At 27.0% G+C, this 25829-nt stretch overlaps 1 protein-coding gene across 3 annotated transcripts in view; it reads left to right on the top strand.

Moving 5' to 3' along the window:
* LOC113557879 (protein shifted) overlaps window positions 1-25829 on the top strand; it is a 74843-nt gene that overhangs the window by 37309 nt on the left and 11705 nt on the right. Inside the window, exons 1-3 of one of the 3 annotated variants that reach the window (XM_026963423.1) lie at window positions 13754-14737; window positions 21505-21602; window positions 21673-21817. In XM_026963423.1, the coding sequence (XP_026819224.1) occupies window positions 14575-14737; window positions 21505-21602; window positions 21673-21817 (406 nt within the window). In that variant the 5' untranslated portion in view covers window positions 13754-14574. Of the gene's footprint in view, window positions 1-13753; window positions 14738-21504; window positions 21603-21672; window positions 21818-25829 lie in introns of those variants that run through there. The other 2 variants (XM_026963430.1, XM_026963437.1) reach the window with 2 other exon arrangements.

Genomic DNA, 25829 nt, shown 5'->3' with positions numbered 1-25829 from the left:
AATTTACCTATAAAATTTAAAGGTAAGAATATTATCTTGAAAATGTCATTTGCTTATATTGGTATTATCATTTTATAAAGAGTTATAGCTATGTAAAATATACTATGACTTAGAAATGTTCATACGTCATACTTCATTTTAAAATGATAATATCAATAAAAGCATATGACATTTACTAGATAATAGCCTTACCTTTAAATTTGATAATAGATAAATTTACTCTAGTATTAAAGCTGACATCATTAAATTAATTCTGTTAAACGAAAATGTTCCATATTGTATGTATGTATATATGATAGAGGCAATACATGCAGGTATAACGTTATTAAGTCTAAACATCAAAAAGGCGTTTTAAATAGGCAACTTAAATACATTTTTAGAAATAATGATAATGTATCAGGTAATTAACAAGGCGGTTGAAAGTAGCGTATTTATTTTATAATTAAGACCTAAAAGCCAAATAAAATTACGCCTACTTAGGATAAATAGATTTCAATGCTGTAAAACGATTGGTGTTAATTAATATATTCCCTAGACTATTGTGGAATCATTTTTGATATTTCTTTTAAAATTGATCTTAAATCCTATGATTTATCAATTATTTTTTAATTTAAAAATTAACGTTAGTGTCTTTCTTACAATAGTTGAACAGTCGCTCAAAAATAATTTCTACAGTAACCAAGAAAAAATAACGACGAGTTCAAATATGTTTACATAATTGAAATCCGATTATTCAAAGTTTCGTATTTTTGTCAGACTTTTAGGTCTAAATTTATTGAAACTAGTTTCTCGTTAGTCGTTGGAATAAAATATTTTATTTTATTAAAATGACATATGCAAGCGTATGTAGGTACATTCATAGCCCATAGTCCATATTCATAGTTCATAGAGGAATTTACGATTCGCTAAATTTTAGTATCACTACGATTATCAATTACTAATTATTGCATATACATAAAAACTATATTTGACAAAGTTCGACTTCGTTAAATATTTTATAGATTCCAAACATTATTTAAAGCTAAAATGTACATAAATTATTAAATTTACTTATTATACTATGTAATACAGATTGTATATATTCTTCATAAAAAAAAAAAGATTCTAAACAGAGCAATGAATATATAAGTATAACTATTAAAATTAAAAATGTTTTTTTTATGTCTTCGTGATAATAAAATTAATATTATAATATTATTGATAATAATATAATTAAAATTAATTAACATATTTTTTAAATTTCATTTAATTTAATTATATATAATAATTAAAAGTTTTAAGGTAATCATGGTGTCTATAGGTACAAAATAATTATTTTAATAATAATAATGGATTTGTGTAAAAATTTCTAATTTTCCTTAATTTTTTTTTTTTGCTTATTCTGATTACTAAGAAAAATACATGGAATTTTTTACTTTTGACTTCACAAGTATTAACCAGATTCACTTTTTAATCAGAAAAGTTGTTTAAGTCGAAAATCGAAGTATTTTTACTACCTAGAAACGTGTCCATAGACATAAAAAAAACATACATCATAGTAAAATCAATACATTCCTCTTTCCGAATCTAATATGATATCAATATGTTTTATTTTATAATAATATAATAAATTCAATGTTTTTGGCAAAGGTGTAAACATTTTAAACAACCTAATACCTACTGTAATACGAATAGTAAAATAAATTACTTTAGTAGAAATTTTCAATATAAAATGTGGTACTCGATTGTCTATTAGTTTTTTATAACTTAATTTTACAAATTAGAATTATTATAAAGTTTTTGATGAAAAATATTTATTAAAATATATTATTTTCTCATTCATTATGCATGGAAAATAATGATCAAAAAGATTTCAATTCCAGCTTTTAAATGGATTATGTGGCGCGATCTAGCGATATATAAATTTAATACTACCTATGAACTTATATAGAGATGTGCAGATAGGGTCAGTAGGAGTAAAGGTTTTGATAAAAAACTAATATCGGGTTTACTACCTATTCTTCAGGAACTTTAAGTTCTTCGAATTTTCTGTATCAATTATTTCCTATCTTAACTTAAACTTTTAACTCAACTCCTTAAACAGTTACCTACACTAATTTAAATTTACATCTACACACTAGAAAAACTGGTTGTTATAACCTCACACTATTGTCATACAACTATACAAGATATAATAATTTCATTAGTTAGTCTATTTGATAGACTTTATTCTTGTAGTCCTTAAATCCCTTCTCCCTAGCCGTTCAATTAGCTAACTAGCAATAATTTAGCTGTTCAAGCAGCCATCAGCACATAAGTAACACAATATAACTGGTGTTCGATCAACCAGTCACACAAAACCAATCGATCTATTCCGTCGAAGATAGTAAGATGTCATCTGTAATATAATAGGTCTTTTTTAACTGTTGGTGTCATAAAGAATTAGCTGTCCTATATGCATGACCCCTTTTTCTCACCGTTATTACAATTAAAAACTAAATGTACAGATCATTCTTAAAATGTATATAACTATTTATTTCTAAATTTGTTTCTTGAGTTTTTTGCTCATAATAAATACCTATACGTAGTACGTACCTAAGGTAACATTAATAAATAAGACTGAAGATAAAACAACTCACACGTTTGAGATATTTGTTATTTTGTTTATTTTTAGATTTTTTGGTTTCAGAAGGAAATATTTAAGAAGAATCTAGTATTCAATTTTCAAGTCTTATAAGTATAACTATAAAAATTGATTATTTTATAAATTATTTATTACAAAATAATTTGCAAATTGTCATGATTTTGACGAATCTTGTCAAAATTTAAATTTCAAATGCTTATAAAACATTTATATCTTTAATATTTTTGAATAACTGCAGTATTAACAACTTATAAGTAACCTTGTATTAAATTATAAATATTTATAACCTATCGCAAAATATTGAAATGGAAGTCGAACCAAAGTAAACTGTTATAGCCAAAATGCGTCATGGAATATTGTATGAAAAATTTTAAATTACGATGAATTTAAGAAAATATTTTTTGATAGATGTTGGCCACGTAATAAACTTTAAATTTATACATGGGGACTATTCATAATAACCAATTGCATGAAATATGTAATTAAAACATATCTAATTGGTTTTAGAAGATATGATACTCAAAAATAAAAAATAGTAGGTATATCAAAATACTATCCCGGATACATATCTATAAGCAATGTTAATAAGTATAACTGATCAAACTTAAAAAACTCTGTAGCTATCCTAAAAATGGAAACAATTGACACATTTATTGACAAATATCTAGTCAATTTAACAAGTGTCTACGAAATACTAGTATATTTTACCGAAACGAAAGAGAATAAGTTAAAAATAACACTCCAAACGATTTTCGAGACTATTCAACTTCAACAACGGTGATCAAGCACAACAATTTAATGAAAACAAATATTAATACGGCAACTAGAAATACAACTACACTTGCATGAACATGTGGATGAAGAAGACAATGCCCCGTATTGTTAAGCATTCGTCAATTTCACAAAATAAACTCGTTTTGGTGCCAATACGTGAAGTGATGACCACTGTATTGAAAATACACAATTTCCTCATTCCTATACTCAAGCCTAACCGAAATAACGAATTACAAATACATTTTATTAATTATTAAAATTGACAATACAAATATTTCTCGTCATTAATCAACTAAACAAAATAATCATACATTCATACCAGGAGTAGACTTTTTGGAAAATAATCAAGCCTAATGTGGCTTTAAGCATATGATACAAATTCGGCTTAAAAATAATGGATTAAAATATAATATAATGTAGGATAAAATAACGATCTAATTCAACAATCAGTTAAATTAAAAAATATGTAACATTCAACCATCTGAACTATCAATAAAGATACCTTTATATAATAAACATACGCTTTCCAATAAATAAAATGATTTATTTATTTAAGTCGTCTATAACTAATTGATAATTTATATAAAATCATTTTATCGGAAACAATTTGAAATCGATTCTAGTATCTACAGGTTATACCGCATAAATTAATTTATAATCCGCTTCCACTTTCCACACGTAGTGCTCATTTTTTGTGTTAAGACAGTTGGCACAAAAATCATAGTTCGATCGCGATATAATTTAAATATAATCGTCACCATGACTATGAGTATACCAATTATTGTTTCAGTATTTATATTCCGTTGATTAAATATTACAAATCTATATTGTCACAATAATAGTACATAATGGGCAATGGCCCGTATGCTCACCTCAAAACAAGTTAATATGGTTAAACTGGAGCACTTCCATAACTACCGACCGGCATAACCGGCGGTCGTTATTACCGTTCATATTTTCATAACCGATTCAATATTCATTATAATAAACTCAACAATGGATGTGATCTTTTGATATTTTTAACAGCAACAGAAAACGCTATCAGCTCACGGTTTTCTGTCGGAACGCCAAAGTAGTTATAACGCAAATTTTTGAATTTATATGTGTATTAAATATTTATTCTATTAGTGTGTCACGGTCAGCACGTTTGTCAATTTTCCTATAAGATTAGAATTACTTACCACCTTACCAGTTACCAGGAATCAAATAGTAAAGCATTAGAGACTATCAAAAATAAGAATTTGAATAGTAATGCATTTAAGAAAAACCTAACCTTTTAAGTTCATATAAAATACTATTCCTACAATAATAAATAAATAAATATTTTTAAATGGTAAAATATAAATTTTTACGTGCTGCAAATTTAACATTAATTATTAGGCCACACATAAATATATTACCACCCCAAAATTAAGTGCAATAATAATATACAAAAACAAAATGATGTTAGCATTAATATAATCAATAGGAAAAACTTGAAATGTAAAAATCATACTGAATTCAATACTGAACATATTTTATTGTTTATTGAATCTTTTAGAATTTTAATTCATTATAAACAAAAAAAAAAATGAAATTAATATTACGTAATATACTATAATAATGTTAAATGACAAAGGCGTTGATTATTATTAATATTTTCAATGCATCAATGCATAAGAAATTATAAAAAAAAAAACTTAAGTCAAATGCAGTCTATAACTTTACATATATATTCTTGGTATAGGTATATTTTACAATGATAGGTACTATTATATCAATAAGAGCGACGATTATTTCAAAATCTATTAACGTTTTTCTAAATTCACATACTTAATTGATTACATTACAAAACAATATTTTTATCGTTATTGTTTTTTAAATATTTTCTATACAACCACAATTAAATTTTAGTTTATTTATTAACATCCGTCGGTTCAGTTTTTATAGCGGACAATGGTACTTTTATGTAAACAATCTCATCCATGATATATCAAACGCGGATCCTGCAGAATAAATTTACGGGAGACCGATAAAAACGGACACGTCCGAAACGCTATTGGCAAGACAATGCGTTTTATCTGCTGCCGAAAACATACATCCTAGAAAATTCATCATAGTCTGCGGGAGAGGGAGGACTATCGCCCCTTGGCCATTACTTGAATTCAGCGGTGGATTAACCTTCACGGCGCGCGGCGCCCTGAGGCACGCTCAGTGTTTACAGCCTCCCTTTTTTTTAATACTATTCAAGGATCGTAGTTTAAATGAGCTAACATCGAAGAGTGATGGATAATCGGGTATAGCCGCACCGGAGTGAAAAATAGTAATGGTTCAATTTTTTTTTTTTTTTTTGGTTCATTTTTTTGAGAATAAAAATAAAATAACATTTGCCGCCCCCTACAAGTTGCCTTTCTAGGCTCGAGCCTAACGAGCCTAGTGGTTAATCTGCTACTACTTGGATTCGCGCCTGTATACAAGGTGCGGTGAAACAAATAATGTATAATTTTGAACGGCTATTAAAAAAAAAAAAATTTACGCAACTTACAGAAATGTGGTTTATTTTATTTTATTCTTTTATTCAGTACATCATGCTGTTTTATACATTAAGTTTTGAAAATGACATAAAAAAAATGATGACCCTCAGCAGTAATGCATTTTTGAAGGCGATTTTTGAAGTTTTTCACATATCGACAGGTATAGCAACGATTTCCTCCCGAATTCAATTTTTGAGTTCTTCAAATAAGGTGTGAAACATTTGCTCAAATTGGGTGAGCGTGTGGGCCATCTTATCTTCGATTATCAAACTTTAAAAATCGCCTTCAATAGTGTAATACTGTTGGGGGATCGGGTCATCATCTTTCTGATTTCATAAAAACAGTATGATGTACAGAATAAAATAAAATAAACCTAATTTCTTTAAGTTGCGTGATTTTTTTTTTAATTGCCTTTCAAAACTACACTATTTGTTTTGCCGTACTCTGCATATTATTATCAAGAGCATATTATGAACTATATGTACAACTTACGTTATAATTTTTTTTAATTAGTAAAATAAATTAATATGAGAAATATTGTATTAAGTTGTTAATTCTTAGATAATTAAATATTAAAATTAATATTTTATAAAATTTAATCATTTTGAAAATAGATTTAACGTCTTATTGTCTTAGTATATTTTTTTAAATCCTATGAACAACTTTTTCTATTTATTTATCTGGAAAAGCGTATTAATTTGTTGTTGACAATTAATATATTTATAAATTATTAAATTTTTCTAAGTCTAATTTTTATGAGTAAATTGGTTTAAATGCTGTTAGTAAGTTCTAAATAAGATAAAATAAACTTGTTTTCAAAATCCATAAAACAATAATTTGTTTTAAACCCTTTCAAGTTTTTTTTTAAAGAGTATGTACTATTTCTACTATAAAAAAGGTTTGATTCCGTTTCTACCATTAAAAAAAAAATATAATGATTCCCGTTTCCGCCAATATATATTATATATACCTGCTTTGGGAATATTATTATACGGACTTACCTATATTTTCATATACTTACATACGTGCGTGACAAACAATTAATATTAAAATATGTATGTAGATTGTAGAATTTTTTTAAATATGATTATTTTTAAGGCATATTTAAATTTTAACTTGAAATAATTTTACATAGTTTGTATAAGATAGATAGGTATGTAATATCTAATATTGAAGAATATAATAATAACTAATGACTCAAATCAAAATATAAATAAATATTCAATGTAGAGTGTATATAGATACATATTATAATACATATCATTTGTTTATTTATTTAATACAGTTTATACAAAAATAACAATAATATAACTAATATCAAAAATATTCAGTTATATGTATAATATATTGTATACCCACACTATGTGAACTGCATAAATGTAATACAATTCGTGTTAAATGTCTAAATATAAGGGAAAATACATTTTCTTTGATCTTTAGTTGTTTCACAGTATTTTGATCATAACAGGTAAATTGGCGGAAATAGGAACTAAAATTTTTTAATATCGGTGAAAGGGCATTTAAAAGTATAAAAATTGTTTAGAAATGAGTATTTGAGGAAAACAATACTATTGGTGAAAAAGGGTACCACTTGGTAGAACTGGGCTTTTAAAATTAATTTTTAATAACCCTTATTTGTATAAAACTTCTAAATTGTAGAAATAATTAAATATTCTAAATTTAAAATCTTTGTGTTATAAAAATGTTTGTATACTTACCTACCTATATATAATGTCAATGATGACATAGCGGCTCCAAGTAATAATTATTCTACCCGACTTAAATCTAAGTCCAATGTTATTGTTACTAAAATGAAAACAGTTTTTGGCAAGAACGTCTTAAAATCTAAATACAAGTTTATGCAATATTGTTGTAATCATAATTTAAATGTTAATAACTTCAAAAATATCTGTAAATAAATATATTAATACTTTATTTTAATACGTGTATTATTACATTACCTAAGTTAATCTATTAAATCAAGTTTTTGTTTATAACTTAGTATAGTAAAATTATGTAACTAATTAAAATACCTTTTTCAGCTCACTCCTCTTGCACAGCAATTTTTTGAGATTCACCGCTTTTTTAAATATTATTAAAATATATTAGGTGTATTATTTTGTAATCCATTTTTTTTGTGATGAAAAATATTATTATTATTTAAATTTTGGAGGAAACAGGTAATTGCCATTTTTAAATATCCAACTCAGGTAATAAATGTCCTATTCTTCTTCTCCGGAATACAATTTACATAATATTCCATTTTTATAAATAATTTAAGATCTTTTCAATAGTCATGATGGCAATATACATTTTTATTTTTATATGTAAAAGTAAAATATTTTTCGAAATATTTCGAATTTTAAACGATTATTATATAATTTATAATATTTAAATAAGTCAGATGAGCTAAGTAGAAAAACCTCGAATCCTGCCCTCTCCCCCAAAAATCCTTGGTACACCTCTATCCATTGCCATAAAAATTAAAATTCTATACACAATGATTGATAGTATATATTATATAATCTTAATGCCTAAATGGAGTACTTACCGATATTTCGCATATAATTTTGATAAATATCAGCTATAAATTTAAAATTATTCATCAGTTCATCACAGACCACAATAACGACGTACTCTATTTCTTGATACAGTCTTGTACTCTTGTATAGTAATACAATGCACCATACCACGTCCATACGCTACCTTCATAGTTCACGTTCAGTTCATTATTTACACATTTAAAATCATAAACACACCCTTTTTTTAATAAATAGATATCCATAAGTAAATACTTTTAGTTTTTAAATCATCGAAATTATATTTTACACACGTGTGATCAATTGTTTCGTTTTTAAAAATTAAAAATTATTCCCTAAATGTCTATAGAGTTTGCAAGACAATAGTCGCTGCAGCGACGCTATAGTAGTCATAGGTAGGTATATTTCTGTACGAGAAGTGTTTATAATTAATTTTATAAGATCTAAGCTATTGCACGAAACATATTTTATCCCAGGGTAAAAACTCTCATAAACCTGTTTCGATGAGCCAAATATGGAGCCGTCCTGTTAAACATGTTTTTTTTTACATTGTGTATTATCGTATACATATAATATAATATTATATTGTATATATGCACATAAAGAATAGTATGGGTTGTGTATTCAGCGTTTTTTGTGTCTGCAGAAGTCTTATCTCCACAACATATCGTGACGATTTGGAGATTATCCTTTTTTTCATTTCTATATAGGTACACTATTATACTTGCGTTATTCGTATTGTTTTTAAAAAGGCTATTACTGAGTTTAACCATCAGTCCCTATATTATCATTCTCATAATTTGCAAATGTTATAAGTTTTGATAATATAAAAATAAGTTTGTTTGAAATATATTATCATGTTAACTTTTTGGGAACAAAACCAATTTTCAAGTAAATACCCGGTTAATACATTTTAAATGTTCCTAGCTACCTATATAATAATAGTACCTATAATATACGTTATTAATGTTTTCATTATAATTCATTATACCTATAGAAGTACATAAAATGTTAATACTGAGTAAAAATACCACATTGAAGTATATAGTGTAGTTGAAGACGTTATAGTCGTTGTACTTCATGAATAATATAGACAATTGGACACGTATAGGTTGTAATATATATAATATTGTTGTAATGTAAGTAATGCAACGAAAATTCCCCTATCTTAAATTAACTAACAATTATATCGTCTATCGTCATGTTAGTTAGAACATAATAGTACCTACTCACTTTAATACAATTATATGCTTTAAAATATTATGTGTATCATTCGTTGTTTAAACATCATAATATTATTTATTTTATAAACGCATAATTTTTATACATCTTAATATATTTTCAAATAATGTCCAAGAAAGATATTTACTAAAATATAATTTATTATAATATTTTTCACCAATCATTATAAACCAACCATTTTCTTTACTTATTAATAATACCTATTGATTAATTTTAAGAATTTTAATTTATAATTATTATTTAATTTTAGAGTTTTTCTTTCAGTAGATAATGTGTTTAAGATATTTTTATTAGTGGCATACTAGCATTTGTATACATAATAGGTACATAGTTGGTAAGTCTAGACGTCTGAATGGATACACGTGAAAACGCTTATGCTATATTTTTATTTAAACTGTAGTCCTGTACCATCTCGAATGTTCTATCAAACAGTTTTTTTTTATTGTACTGGGATCTATGAATATACTACAACTTAGAAATTGTATTAAAAAGAACTTATACGAATAAATATAGATACCTATATACAGTTAAGTATATTGGTACTTAGTTAAACGAATATTATAGATTTTTATTTTAATTTCTAAAACTGCCTACTTAAAAATATTTGTGAAAAATCTGAAAATATTGGATATATTTATTTTTTATTGTTTATGTATAATTTATCTTTTTATCAATATTACATAAAAGAAAACAATATTATTAAATTATGTATGCCTATTAAAATATGTTATCATAATAGTTATGATAAATTGTATTTACTATAGGTACCTGTTATGTGGTTATATTATACTTACATATATTACTATATTAGTGATGGTCATTGGTCAAAGTCAATGTTCCATTCCAGAGTGTAGCCATAAAGGTATTCATTTAATAGTTACCTGCTATTATATAATAAGTATAACGTTTTAGTGTTTTACATAATATATTAAATAAAAATATTATTTTAATTAGATAATTATAAACATATATAATATAGTTATTCAGTATAGGTAATACAAGTAAGTATTATAATGTATATGTGGTTAAAGTTATTATATAAGGCAGACAGTAGGTAGTGCGATTTATTCAAACAACTTGTAAAGTAAAACATTTATATGAAATATTGCGTTAACACAGAGGTATAAAAACATCACCAAACTAATTATTAAATCTTATTTATTTAAATTAAATTTTTTTTCAACTAAATATTTAAATTTAAATATTTCTTTGGATATTTATATATATATACTATAATACTATTGGGGTATAATATTTTGCATATAAATAAATAATAATACGATATTTCGAGAAATACATTGACCCTTTTTCACACGCCTTAAGACTTGGAATTTCAGTTGACAGTAACAATTATTATGAAAGCTATATATTGGTATATTTATATATATTATACAAGTATAGTCATTTCAAGAATCCATTGCTTATACCTTTTTTTTTAATAATCTCATAAAAATAAAGTAATAATAATAGGTATAGGTAATTTTATAACAACAATCGTGTATAATTGATTTATTTTACAACCTATAATAGGTATAATATTTTTAGTATTATTATAGTATTATAGGTACTTTTTTCACCGTTTTCTTCTAATTACACATTTACATAACTATACATAAAATGTTCGTTATATTTAATACATTGTCCACGTTCATACTAATAATACTCTGTAGTATAGCTATATAAAAATATGTTGACATTTTTTAAGTATTAATAACATATTTTCCACAAGTTTTATGTTTTTTTTTTTTAATAAGGTCGATATGCGATGAAGATCAATAATATAAACATAATAAATCTAATTTTATTGTCCAGAAAATGTTGACTAATTCTAAAGTTAATATATATATATATAACTTCATATTAAAATATAGTTTTACTAATATAGGTATAGGTATAGATATAGGTATATCTATAGGCTATAGCTATAGTAGATATAGTATATATTTATGTATTATAAATTAAATATGAATAAACGATACTGATACAGTCAACATCAAAACAATAAAAATGACTAAATCATGTAAGTACTAAGTACCTATACTCAGACTTTTGATTATTATCGTTTATATATTTGATATGTATACACCATTTGTTTGTATGTACCATATGTGTGTGTGTGTGTGTGTGTGAACATTGAACAATTAATAGATATACTGTACGACGTCAGAACGAAAAATTCACCCTCTTTTTCATAATCAATTATCTTCCCTACATTATATTATATAGGTGCATTCTATTTCAATCTGTTTAACTACAGCCGGACGGTGACATATTAATTTGTTTCTGTTATTAATAATAATCGTTCTTGTAACGTGATCATCATCATTCGGCATTCACCACTCCATTTACAGACACAATACAAATGGAGTAAGTTAAACAATTACGTACAGAGTGAGTCAGAAAAATATTTTTAACCATACACGTTGCGCTAATTTATACATGTATATATAGGTAATGTAAAACAGAAGTGGTAACCAATATAAACGTCGATGTTTATTGAAGATGTATATTATAATTTATTGCTCGCAAATAAATTTAAATAGCTAGATAACAAAAAAAAGGTTGTACAAAAAATATATAAAAACTAACACAAACACGGACCTATTTGTAAATAATAAATAAACACAAATTGAATACGCAATAGCAAGGTAGGTATAAATCTATCGTTTACCTTATGAGATGAAAATTTGTTTTATAATTTATATGTATAATGTAGTAGGTATAACCATAATTTTTGTATGTGCATATAGTCAAAATAGCTCAGAAATCAACACGCTAGCGAAAAGGATTAAAACAAGCAATCGTTGACAATTTTCTGGCAATATAATAGCTTTACATGCATGATGTGCGAAATGTGAAAATGATGTAATATAAAATACAATATGTTCGACATACCCACTATATAAGCTCTTATTATGGCGTAAATATGAGTAGGGAATAAAAAAATAATAAAATGATTTCATCGGATAAAATCGCGACAAGCAATCTTCGAATATAACCTATAATATAATAATAATATATATGCCTCGTTGCGGGACTAAGTCATAAGTAAGCTCATGTATTCGCATTACAAGTCGTGACTTGTAATTAACAAAAATGCGCCATTGCCTAACTATCTATTTTCTCTATACGTATTTCCACGTGCAAAATAGCAAATTTGCGTTCAGCATTACCAAACTTATCGTGATGTTAGTTTTGACATTACAGTGAAATTATCGATATTTTCAAAGTTATAAAGCTAACGTGACACAATATTGCGGTTCTGTCGAACGCAAATTTGCTAAAATAATAAGTTATGTGTACGTCTGCGGACGTGACGCGCAGTCCTTTGCGGATGTCGATGATTTATAAAAATCAATACTACAACCAATAAAATGCAATTTAATTCGGCTTTTTAGCTTGTTTATAATGGTTCACGCACGGCCGCGCGGGTATACTTAAAGTGTTTTTGACACATAAACCATGATAATTACACACGGAGAACATACTTTTAACCGATATTTCCCGAAAGTTATATAATATCACAGGAGGTATCGCGTTGTACTCGTACGCGATTTTAAGCTTAACGCAATCGTTCCGAAGACGCATGACGCATTGACAACGACGACTGCGACGTAGATGATGACGACGACGATGATGATGATAATAATAAAAGTAAAATCATTATTATCATTATTATTAAACACGTGATACGGTAAAACGTCGTCGTCGAATCGCCGGCCGTGGGTGATTATCGTACACCTATATAATAATATTATAAAATATAATAAAAAAAAAACGTAATACATAAAAAAGTATAATATTATTATATGCACGCAGACGGTGGCGGAGGCGGTGTGTGTGAAAAGAGTAGGGCCGAGGCGGTGTCCGCATCACGGCGGACAACAACTGGTCCGGCCGGTCTCGTCGCCGACACCGCCGCCCGTCACGGCAGGTCGGCAGCGGTGGTGGCGGCGGCGGCGACAGCATTGTAATACGCGAGCGTCGCGGTCGTCGTCGGCAGCGAGCGGGAGCGACGACGGGGCAGACGTTCCGCCGGCCGACGCGCGAACCCGGTCAGTTGGGTTAGGTTAGGCGAGAAAACCAGTTGGCGCGGCGCTCGCACCACAATCGGTTTAAATACACTAAGTATTGTGTATGTATATATATATACACCATATTGTATTATTCTTGTATATTATTATTATTATTATTATTATTGCCGTCGGTCGTCGCCACCACCGCTACACCACCGTCACCACCACCACCACCAACACCGCCGCCGCCGCCGCCGTCGCCGACGCCGACATCGACGCCGCTGCCGCTGACAGAACCTCGCCGCGGGCTAGATACACACACCACCGTAACCCCGCGGACCGGACGGGATTTCCATACACCCTCGACGGCGGGTGCAGAGAGAGAGAGAGAGAGAGTGACGGAGAAAAACAAAAATAATAAATACGTCGTGAGCACCTGTTTTGACGATCGCCGCCGACGTACGTCGATCGTGACGATAGATCATTTTTAACGGGTCCGGCGACGTCCCTTCTCCGAAAACCCCGCAGTTGTTCGCGAAACCATATGATCATTTCTCTCGGCGTGTAAAATCGTCTGTCGCTTCGCGTCTTCGTAACCGCCGCGCGTACGTCCGCCAGCCACATCGCATCGTCTCGCTGAACGCGAGCGAGCGGCATAAATCACGAGCACCGCGGGTGTCCGCGTGCCCCGCACGTCCGCGCACCAGTCGTGCCCCGCGTAACGCGTAATAATATAATCATCAGTCGCCCTCCCCATTAAACGGCGCCGATAATATTTGCAAATCGTACGTTTTGAGAGATACAAATCGTACACCGTTCTTACGCGATCGCCAGCGAAACGTGCGCGACACCGCCGGCACCGCCGCATGGCTCGTCTACCGGCCGTGGGGTGGTACTTGCTGCCGCTGTGCGCTGCGGCCGTGGTCGTGTGCACGCTCAAGCACAAGCAGCAGCAGCAGCAGCAGCCACAGACGAAAAAGGACGACCTGTCCCTGTGGATCGACGAACAGCAAGTGAAAATGTACAGTGGTGAGCATCGACGACGTTTGTAATGTGTATAACGAACACTCGGTTTTTTAGACGAATTTTAGACGAATTTTAGACGAATTTTACTTTTTTTTTTTTTTTTTTTATAAACTCGCTTTATACATAGTTGTAAGTACTACATAAGTACTTACATAGATTATAACACGACGTGTCGACATATGTTAGTGTGCAAACAGATCTGATTTTTAATGGTTTTTTTTCTTTTTATCGTGGTGATTATTTACTTTTCTGAATGGCTGCAGCCCATGTAATATTCATTAACGAATTCTGAAGTGGAATATTTTCCTAATACATGATGAATACATGCATACATCAAATATTGAACCAATATTGGTTTCTTATTATCGTTTAGATAAGATGCGGATTGAAGTGGTAGAACCGCAACACTGTATATAGCTAGGAACACCCCTCGAAATTTTAATACTCCGTATCGTTAATGGTTTATCTAAACTTTTAAGTGCTTATAAATAAGGAAAAATATTGTTTGAATGTTCAATATCATACATACATCGACATTTTCAGATTAATATTCTGTTTAAAAGTTGTTATCTACGACAATTAAAATTAAAATTATAAGATTTTTGGTTTTACAAAACTACAAAAATTGATTTAGAAACGAACGTGGCATGTAAAAATGTACAATGGGATCATTTTCTCTATAAAATAACATTTATGGCGTCCAACAACTTTCTATCGTATGAATATTTTATGGGGTGACTTTTTAACATGAACACCATATCTCAAAAAAAGTTTGTGAGTTTGGTTAGTTTATTTATTTTATTTACTATCATTTTTGAAACTTAACCGAATCACACTTTATAGTTTATAAGTTGGATTATAAGCAACCAACAATTTTTTAACCTATTCAATTATTTAAATTTTATTCCTCATGTATTAAATTTAAATTCAACTTACAATTTTAAAATTGATTTAAGTACGTTCAATTGTGTTGATATTGAGTTATCAAAAAGTGTATTTTTCCTAACATTTGAATATCAATGCAATAATTATAATAATATTGAAACTACAATTTATTTATTAAAATAATTTTTATTTGTATTGCATATTATATAATATATATGCCTAATGCCTATGCGTGTAACAATTTTCGGTAAGATAATTTATTTGAGAATGCCATTTGACTGTTGAACATATTGATTTATGTTCCTATACGGTAATAATTCTCGACTTTTTTTCTACTAAAGATACCCTTGAGATTTATCTAAAAAGTCCGGGATACCCAGTCATAGATACTACATCATTTTGATGGTGATCAAAATATTTAAAAAAAACTCCTCAAAGAGAATTTTATTGGATAATAAATCACGAAAATTTTTTCTTAAATAAAACAAACAACTAGAAAATAAGTATATTGTAAAGCTTTTTCTCAAATTTAGCTACAATGTAACAATGTATCGGAAACAAATAGTTTATTAAACAGGAAATTTAAATTAGTTCAAATTCACTATTTCATATTAGTTAAATTAATATAAAGCATTGTCGGGTCAGTAAGTAACCTATACATACTAATGTGAATTTATATTTGTTATTAGCCAATTACGAAAAATTAAACTTAGCAAAAGGGCGTAGAGTAAATTTGCACATGGGTTTAAAACGAAAAAAAAAATGTTCTACCAAGGTTAGATTAAGTTTTAGTTGCGTCTATGTGCACCCTAAACAGTCATTTAATCTTATACACGCGTACTACGGCTGTGGTAGTCGTGGCGCACCTACATTTAATAGTTTAATGCTAAAGTGCTGCGAAATATCGGTTTAGAATCATTGAAATAAGAAATGGAAATAATAGGATGCAAATATATAAATAAAATATTACAATTATAAAACATAGAGCAGTGTGTTATTTACAATAAAAAAATGTAGATTTTCTAAGAGATTTTCAAAAAGATTAAATATTCACTGAAATATCACTCTATATATTATGTGTGGATGGTGTATACGTATTTTAAATTAATAGTACCTAATAAATTTTATGTAGAAATATATTTAAGTAATACTTAAAATAGTAATGACTAATGACATTAATAAATAAATAATACGTGTTAAACCTGAATGTATTAACATTATCACTAATTTAGATTGCGCACATTTTCAAATTTTTAGCAAAATTATAAATAAAAAATTGTATTATAAATTATATTATGAGTAACTAGTACTGCTAATAGATAAAATATATTATGTTTTTTTCTTATTATATTAGTATCAAATTCTTCTGGCATGGACATCTAAACTTAATGCTATTGAAATACAATTTTTTTGACATTATATAACAATAGATAGATAACAATTATTATTTACAATACAAATATTACGTAAAGTATATTATATATATGTATACTTACTATATTATAACACCGTCATTCACGTTAATAATCACTTAAATATTATCATCAGGATTATTGATTTATAATCAAAGTACTATTCAAAATATAATTTAAACTAGTCATAAAAAACTTACCATAATATACTTTTTCAGTGTCATATTTTAGCTCTGCCAAAAATTATTTAAAAAAGTATAAATTTGTATAAGTAACTACTTTGATTAGGTTAATGGTTTTTTTCAAGGAACATTTTGTAAGGTTCAATGAATGATAATAAATTTTAAAATAAACGTGAATAAAAGTATTTTTAGAAGTTTTAGTACACTTTAATATCTATGTATTATGATTATATCATGTATATTATAATATATACTATACAATATAGCCTTATAGGTATTAGATATACTAGTTACTCTACAACTTTTTAATTATATTCATGTACCAATAAGCAATAAATATTTTTCAAGGACGCACGTTTAAAAGATGGATACAGAAGTAATATTTTTTGTCTTTTAATCCACGTGAATTGTTCTTAATAATAACGTTGTTTATCAAAAGAATTGTAATTACAATTTGTATTTAAACAATACAATGTTAAAATACATATATAAAAACATATATTTGTTATACATATTATAGATACCTATTATCTAATGCGAGATATACAAATGATTGGAAATATGACACTTAAATTGATATTTTGTATTTTCGTTCGGCTGTTTCATTTTTAATTCATTCTCTGATACACATAAAAACATATTATTTCTCAACAAGTTCATTTCTGGTTAAATAACTTTTGCTTTTATTAACTTAAAATAAATTTTCGTCTCAACCATTTAAAAAAAAATCATTAAGTACATATTTTCTTTAATTTAACTAATTATCTAAAAAGTAATCTCATTTATCGTATCATGAGGTTAATAACTAATCAAGATTTTTCATTATATTTAAATGTCGTAATTAAATTTTTTTATATTAAATTATTAAACAATTATTACCAAATGTATGTTATATTATTTTATTGGGTGCCAGTTTGTAATTAATAAAAATAAATATTTATCATTAAACAACTATATTAGATTAATATATTATTGTTAATAATCAAAATTTTACAAAAAACAACAAAAAAATTTTATTACTGATTGTTGCTTAAATCTTTTATATTTTTAATTCCTCAACATTCAATATTTATAAATTTATTAAACAATAATTGGTTAGGTTCTAAAAATTATTAAAAGTTTATGAAACAACAGTTACTTGAATTAATAAAAATATGTCATTTCTATATTATGATCAGTATAATATTTAATAATTGACTGATACCCTTTCATTGCTAAAAATAATGCCTAACTATATAAAAAAAAAAGTAATATACACGTCAATACGATCAATTCCAAATTGCTAATAACAATATAATATTTTATTTTAGATAATTCGGCGCATACCTACTATTTTCGTCCCATATTGTATATAATAGGAGATAATTGCATGTATTCCAGTATACTTTTTTCATAATCATAATTTATAATTTTTTCCCCAAAATGTATGCTAATAACCGATTGTTTGAATGTACTTATATGTACTAATATGCTTACAATATATTTTTTTTTGCATAGTACTACAACATGCATATTACATTTATTATATAAACGTAAATAGAACAATTTTGATTACCGTTTATTGTACATTAACTAAATATTACATAGACTATCTAATTATTCCATACAATATAATTTTTATTTCTATTAAAATATTAGGTATTTATTATATATATTTAACAAACACTAGAAATCTTAACTTATATTTATATTTATATACTGCATATTACAGATATATAGAACGAGTGATGACGACGATGTCAGCCTTATCTAATGACTGAAATATTTATGTTGTATTTAGGTACTTATATTAAAATAACAAATAACAATTCGTACAATTGATTTAAAACTATACTGATATATACTCCAATACTCGTATTTAATTATACCGTGATAAATTTAAAATTATATAATATACATAACACATAATATTTTAGGTGGGTGTCAATTTTTACTTAATTATCGGTTAAGTTTTTTTATTAGTTATTACTGTTATTACTTTATTAGACAAATATTCAAGTCAAATGTGCGTAATAATATGTATTATAGGCCTTAAAACGCTATTTTCAATTACACCGTTTCTAAAAGTTGCTAAATAGATGAACACGTGTGTCTTCGCAAATAATGTAATATTGTTATTTATTAACAATTAACATATATTATACATCTCAGCAGATTATAATATCATGAGCCATTCAAGTGTTGATCCATATATCCTATTTTGACAGAAAAATAAATAATTATTATAATATTCATACTACACGCACATTACTTCTAAAAAAAATTAACTCACACATTTTTTATAACATAATATCCTAAAGCTTAAAAAATATAAGTAAATTATTACTGACCAACACATCTTATTAGCGTATGTTTTGTAGAATTTGGACCGTTTACAGTATTTATTGCAGTTATTGTACGATTTAAGACACCAGTATACACCACTATAATAATGTTGTTATTTCGATATTTGTTAAACTTATTATCGATTTAACATTTTAAAGGTTAAATTTATACTATACATTTTAACTTAGAAGTAAATTAATCTTGATTGAATTAAATAAGTATTTTATATTTATAATATAAAGGTTTTATATTTACCTACTTTAAAATTTTACTAAGGACAAAAATAATATGAAAATCTTTTAGTCTAATATTATTTTTTCGAAATATTTTTTTTTTTAATTCTTTAGATTACGAATATCGACTTATTTTACGTCACACCCCGCCTGCACGATAAACTTATTCACATATTATATTTTGAGCATATAGGTAGGTACCCACTAAGATAGTAATAATAGTAATATGTATTGGGTTTGTTTATATTAAACCATTTCTTAAGTAATAACTAATAATATATATTGTAGTATCTCTACTTATTGATCATAGTTCGTCTTGAAAATTGTATGTTAAAAATTGCTAACACTTCATTAAAAAAAAATATGATAATGTAAAAAAAAAAAATGCTGATACAGGTGTTAGTCTGTCATAAACACTTTTAACGCTATTAATCTGTATGAATAAAATAAAACAAAAGTTAGTTTTATAATTTATAGATTATATTTGATTATTAAATAGATTAAATGAGCATGACGCAACATATGTTGATTGTAAGGGGGCGTAGCCTCTCACGAGTCACGAATTAAAGAATAATTTAAATTGTTGCCCCCTTCAGAAATTATTAGCCACATTTAATGATTATCTAGATCTGGATTAAAAGTTTTGTAAATAATAGTAAAATTAACTATAAATATGAAAATTTAATTTTCAATCTAAGTTCAAAAATTAAGTTAATGGGTAGGTAATTAAACACAAAAATAATTTCTTATTTTTTTTTTTTTAAACATAGGTATTTATAATTTATTTTTAATACTACAGTTAAAATAAGAATAATACTTATTTTTAAATTGTAATATGTTAAATATTTGAATATGTAAATGCTGAAACGTTAATTTTAAATTAGGTATACAATATTTTGTGTAAAAGTATATTTATAATTTAAAGATTAAAATATATAACATTCAATAATCTTATACCCAAAAACTTAATAAACCTATACACACACATACATTATACGAACGTATATAAATAACTGTGTACCTATGTTTATAATATTTTTAGTTAAATAGTTAGAACCTTTAGAATATAAATAATTATGATAGTATTACAATGTATACATTGTACTTCGGTGTACCTAATTATTATAATACCTAGTATAGGCGCCATAGAATTATAAACTACTAATATAATATTTCATTCATTTTTTAATATTAATCAATAATTAGTATAAATTATATAAAAGCAATTACTTTCTTATAGTAGAAGACTCGTAAATACATAATATAAAAATTTAAATTTAATTTAAAATAGGTTATTAAAATTTCATAACTCATAAGTACATTTTAATAGCATTTGATTCCTGGAGATGCCGCATGATATATTATATTTACGATTAAGTTAAAAACTTTAAAATTAACATTTATAAAGATAATTTTAATTTATATTATATATTTTAATTGCCAAAGCCTAAAACTACATACATTGGCAAGACACCGAAATGAAAATAGAGTTTTGTATAAGCTGTTTTAATTTTAAGCATAATTGTAATAGAATTTTATTTGATGTGCATTTGTATTAATTTGGTTTTTATGTTAAATTCAAATCTAAAGCAATAATGTTCACTAAAAAATAATCCCAAGTAAGCAGTTCGAGTAATTCAGACGTCTAAAAATCGTCTAAAAGCCGCCTAAAAAAACATCAATACAATAAAAAACTGTCTGTAGTTTCAAACTTTCAAGTAATATTTTTTCAGGTCTGAAAATGCCAATATATGCAATTATGGAAGGCAAAGTCACGCCATATATTTTGGACAAAAATTTTGAACAGTACTTGCCAGTCATTCCATCTGAGGTGAGTGACGAGCGTTATGAAATTATTATTATTATTTCAAATGTATATTTACATTAATCACATACTGCAGGTTGGTTATGTGAACTTCACATGGATGTCTGGAAATAAGAATTATTTTTACATGTTCGACACTCTAGATTCGGACGACAAAAACATATTGGAACCTCCCACAGTTACTGTGAAAACCGACGGTAAAATACCCAAGAGACCCAAAGGTAAACTACATTTTTTATATAATATACACTAAAGTCCAATTTTAATTATAATTTTTATAACTATTAACTAAGTGTAATATATGCATTGTGTGCTATTAAAATACTCTATAAATATAACGACTTCTTAGTTTTATGAACTATAAAATTAAAACGGCTGTTACCACGTGTTAAGGATGTAAAACCTTTGAAATATACCTAACAATAAGTATATAAAATACAATCAGTGCCGCAACTGGTATACTGCGCATAGGTGAAGGCGGTGCAACGCACCCGTTTAATGTACCTCAAATTTATATACCAAGACATTATACTACCCAAATTCTCAACGAATCTTATAAAATAATTATGATATAAAACGTTATAATATTTATTTATGATGTTTTATAAACATAAAGAATTGAAAAAAATGTTACCTCCCCAACAAAATCCGATTATAAGAAATTATATGAACAGTGTCAGACATAATTAAAAAAAAAATGAGTATTTATTTTACGGGCACATGCATATATTTGATACCTAGTATACTATAATTTAGTAGTACGAACAATATACAATTCTTGCATAATGTCAAAGTACAAGTTTATATAAAAGTGAACAGAAGTATAATGTCTTTCTTACGCCTAAAACTACGTCTAGTTTCAAACATTTCAAATCAAATAAAAAAAAAGGTACGCAATCGAGTAATACTCTGTTGTACAGTAGATGTCAAGTGGACCATTGAATGTGTTAAATTTGAATTCAATGATATATTATTGACTATTATATACAAAGAACGGTTCTGATTGAAGATGTTTTATTAGTCTATGTTACTAAGTATGTTACATGTCTTGTATTTTTTTTTTTTTAATATATTGCTATTAGATAGGACATGTAGGTACGGACTGTATAATACAGTAATTTATTTTACTATTTGTAATACAATAGGTTGAATTAATTGTTGTTAAAAACATTGCATTTAAAATGTTATTGTATGTATAAAATATTAAAATATAATAATATATTTAAAAGTTTTAAACGACAATATTTAAACATAACGTTTATTTATACAATAACGAATATATTTTGTAAATGCATTGTTTAACTATTTAACTCATCCAAATTTGAAAAATGTCTGAAAAATAAAAAATTATAATTTTATACTTTTTTTAGATTTTCCGATTTTAATATGAACTATACTTATAAAGTTATAACTTATAAGTTATGAGGATATTTGTATTCAATTTTTAAGCCCAATCTATAAAATTGTACATTTTATTCATTTTCAACAGAAAATTTTTTTTTCTAAATTTGAACTTCAAACTCTGATAAAAAATTAATATAATTTTTTACTATCGGTAAGAAAAACCTTTATTGAAATTTATAAAAATAATATAAATAACTCAAAAAACAGTTTAAAGAAATATTATGTATGGGAAATTCTAAAATTCTAACATAAACCTTTTATGAAAATTTTAAGTATCTGTACATCGATTTTGTCAAAATCTTTCCAGTTATTCATTATTTTTTTTTATTTTTTTTTTCGTTTATTTTGAAAAATACTGGATATATATTGACCTTTTAGGTAAAAACTATACACAATTTGCAATCAGTTTTTATCATCAAAGTTTAAGATCGAACCATTTAATTGACTGTTCATCGCGTATACGTTAACACGCATTATCGTAACATCAATACATGCTCTGCTCAGAATCTAAAAAAAGTTTGCACAGTTAAACATTTTATTATAATAATTATTATTAAATAGCTATTAAAATAAATATGCATGATAGTTCAACATTATGATATACATGGTCAAGGACAAAAAATATTTTGTATTATAATAAAACCAATCAGTTATACAATTTATACATTATAAAATACATAGCATAATAGTATTAATAGATTCTTGATGCACCTAATGCGGTATACGCCGCCGCATCAATGATGCGAAGAAAAAGAATATGCATGATAATTCGACAATCAGTGACGTGGTGAACGACATTTGTCTATGCAATTTCTTAGCCCTAGAAATTTATGTGGCGCTTAAAAATTAAAATTTGTGTGGATGAATGATGGTTAATTAACATAGTATTTTTTTTTTTATTAAATTTTTGTTGGCCTATGTCCATTATTGAAAATTCTAAATTACCATACGTTTTAGATTATATATTATGGTGTAGGGGATATCGTAGTGGGTGAGTCATTGTTTAAATACTTTACTTAAGGCTTGAAATATGCTCGCCACGCCACTGTCGATAATTATCATGCTGTACATGAACAGGTGCAAAAAAAATATAATATTTTGTTGTAATAAAACCGATCAATCAAATGTTATAAATTATGCAACACAATGTTATATCGATGCGTTCTTGATGTGGCCCGCGGAGCTCTTCGATAATATATTTTAACAAAAATCGAAAATGTAAAACGATGCTCCGATGATGTGATTTCGTTACAAACTGCCCATTTTTCGTATAAAGGTAAATTTTCCCATAACATTGTGCTGTTCTACTGTTTGACGCTGAACGGAAACCATACCTTTCCGCATTTTTTAATACAGCTACGTTCAGCACTAGAAACTTAAAACACGCGTGGTACTGTCACACAAATTAATTAGTCATTATACATTTCGCACTGCACTACTACTATACCCATAATACGTATGTTTCTTATTTCACAAATAATAAGCACTGCTTAATATATTATAATATTAAAAATGCTTAACAGCCAATACATTTATCAGGCATACAGTATACCAGCTGATATCAGTTGCGTACTCAGATTTTTTGAAAGGAGCGATATGAGTATTTGACTATTCTCAAACCACATTATAATAAAAAACAAATAATACTAATACTAACAATAATAATAATCATTTTTCCCTTTACCGGGGGTGCTAATTGATTATTGTAATTTAATTAATCCAAAGAATTTTAATACTAATGTTTATTGTATATGTTATTATTTAATAATTACCTATTATTAGTAGCAGTAGCATCTTGGCGCAAATCATCACATGATGGCGGTAAATATGCTTTCATTACTTTATCATATTCCCTCTAAGGAGAGGGAAGTTAGAATTTATAACCTATACATTTTTTTTTTAGGCAACCTGTATTTTATCAGAGTTGATTATAAGATACTAATTAATACTTCCTTTATCGTAAAATCAAAATTACACGGAGTGGCAAAAATCTGCTCTACGACTCTATTCAAGTAGAAATTAAGATTTTCGAAATTTTTTATTTGTGAATATTATGTACACCATGGCCCTTGGTTTATAAGATGATTAGTTTTGAAATTTACAGTACGATCCATTCCACTTAAAATGGCATAAAATGAAAAATAAAAATACACGAAAATGGCCGGCAACAGGTCTCTTCAGCTAAATTCTATATACATTTTAAAAATGAACTTTTAATTAACTTTCTGCATAACTAAAGCATAAAAATAAAATATATAGCCATTTCATCGAGCGTTTAATCTATTTTTAAAAACCGTCCAATACTACTTCCTTTTCAAATACGTTTTTAAGCATTTTCTTATTCAGAATAAGGATTTTCATCAATTTTCTTTAAGAATATATTCTACATATATTCATTTAATTTCCATTTAAAGAGCATCGTTATAAACTTCTTACCTACAAGATTCCTATTACTGCAAAATCACGCAAAATGAAAAATTCATGAAAGAAGATATCATCAAGTGTCAAAGTGCTCTTTGACAGTAAAAAGTAATTTATTCGAAAATTAAAATAAAATTTTTCATAATATTTGTTGTTGCAAATATATAAATGCCGTATCATTAAGTGTTTAAACCTAGTTTTAACCCATGCTCTTCTATATAACGGAGAATGTAGATACAAGGAACGGATAAAAAGTTCATTATAATATGGATTACTGTGAAACACTGGCAATCATTATTGTGATTATAACGAAACATAATAATTACCACTGTCGCGGTAATATCGATATATAAGATTATAAGAGACACATAAGGCGTCAGGGAAACTAGTATGTGTACACTGTACATA

The sequence above is a fragment of the Rhopalosiphum maidis genome, chromosome 4 (genome assembly GCF_003676215.2).
Source record: "Rhopalosiphum maidis isolate BTI-1 chromosome 4, ASM367621v3, whole genome shotgun sequence".
Taxonomy (NCBI): Eukaryota; Metazoa; Arthropoda; class Insecta; order Hemiptera; family Aphididae; genus Rhopalosiphum; species Rhopalosiphum maidis.
Note: the sequence above shows the minus strand (reverse complement) of the source record. Positions and strands in the feature narration are given on the sequence as shown.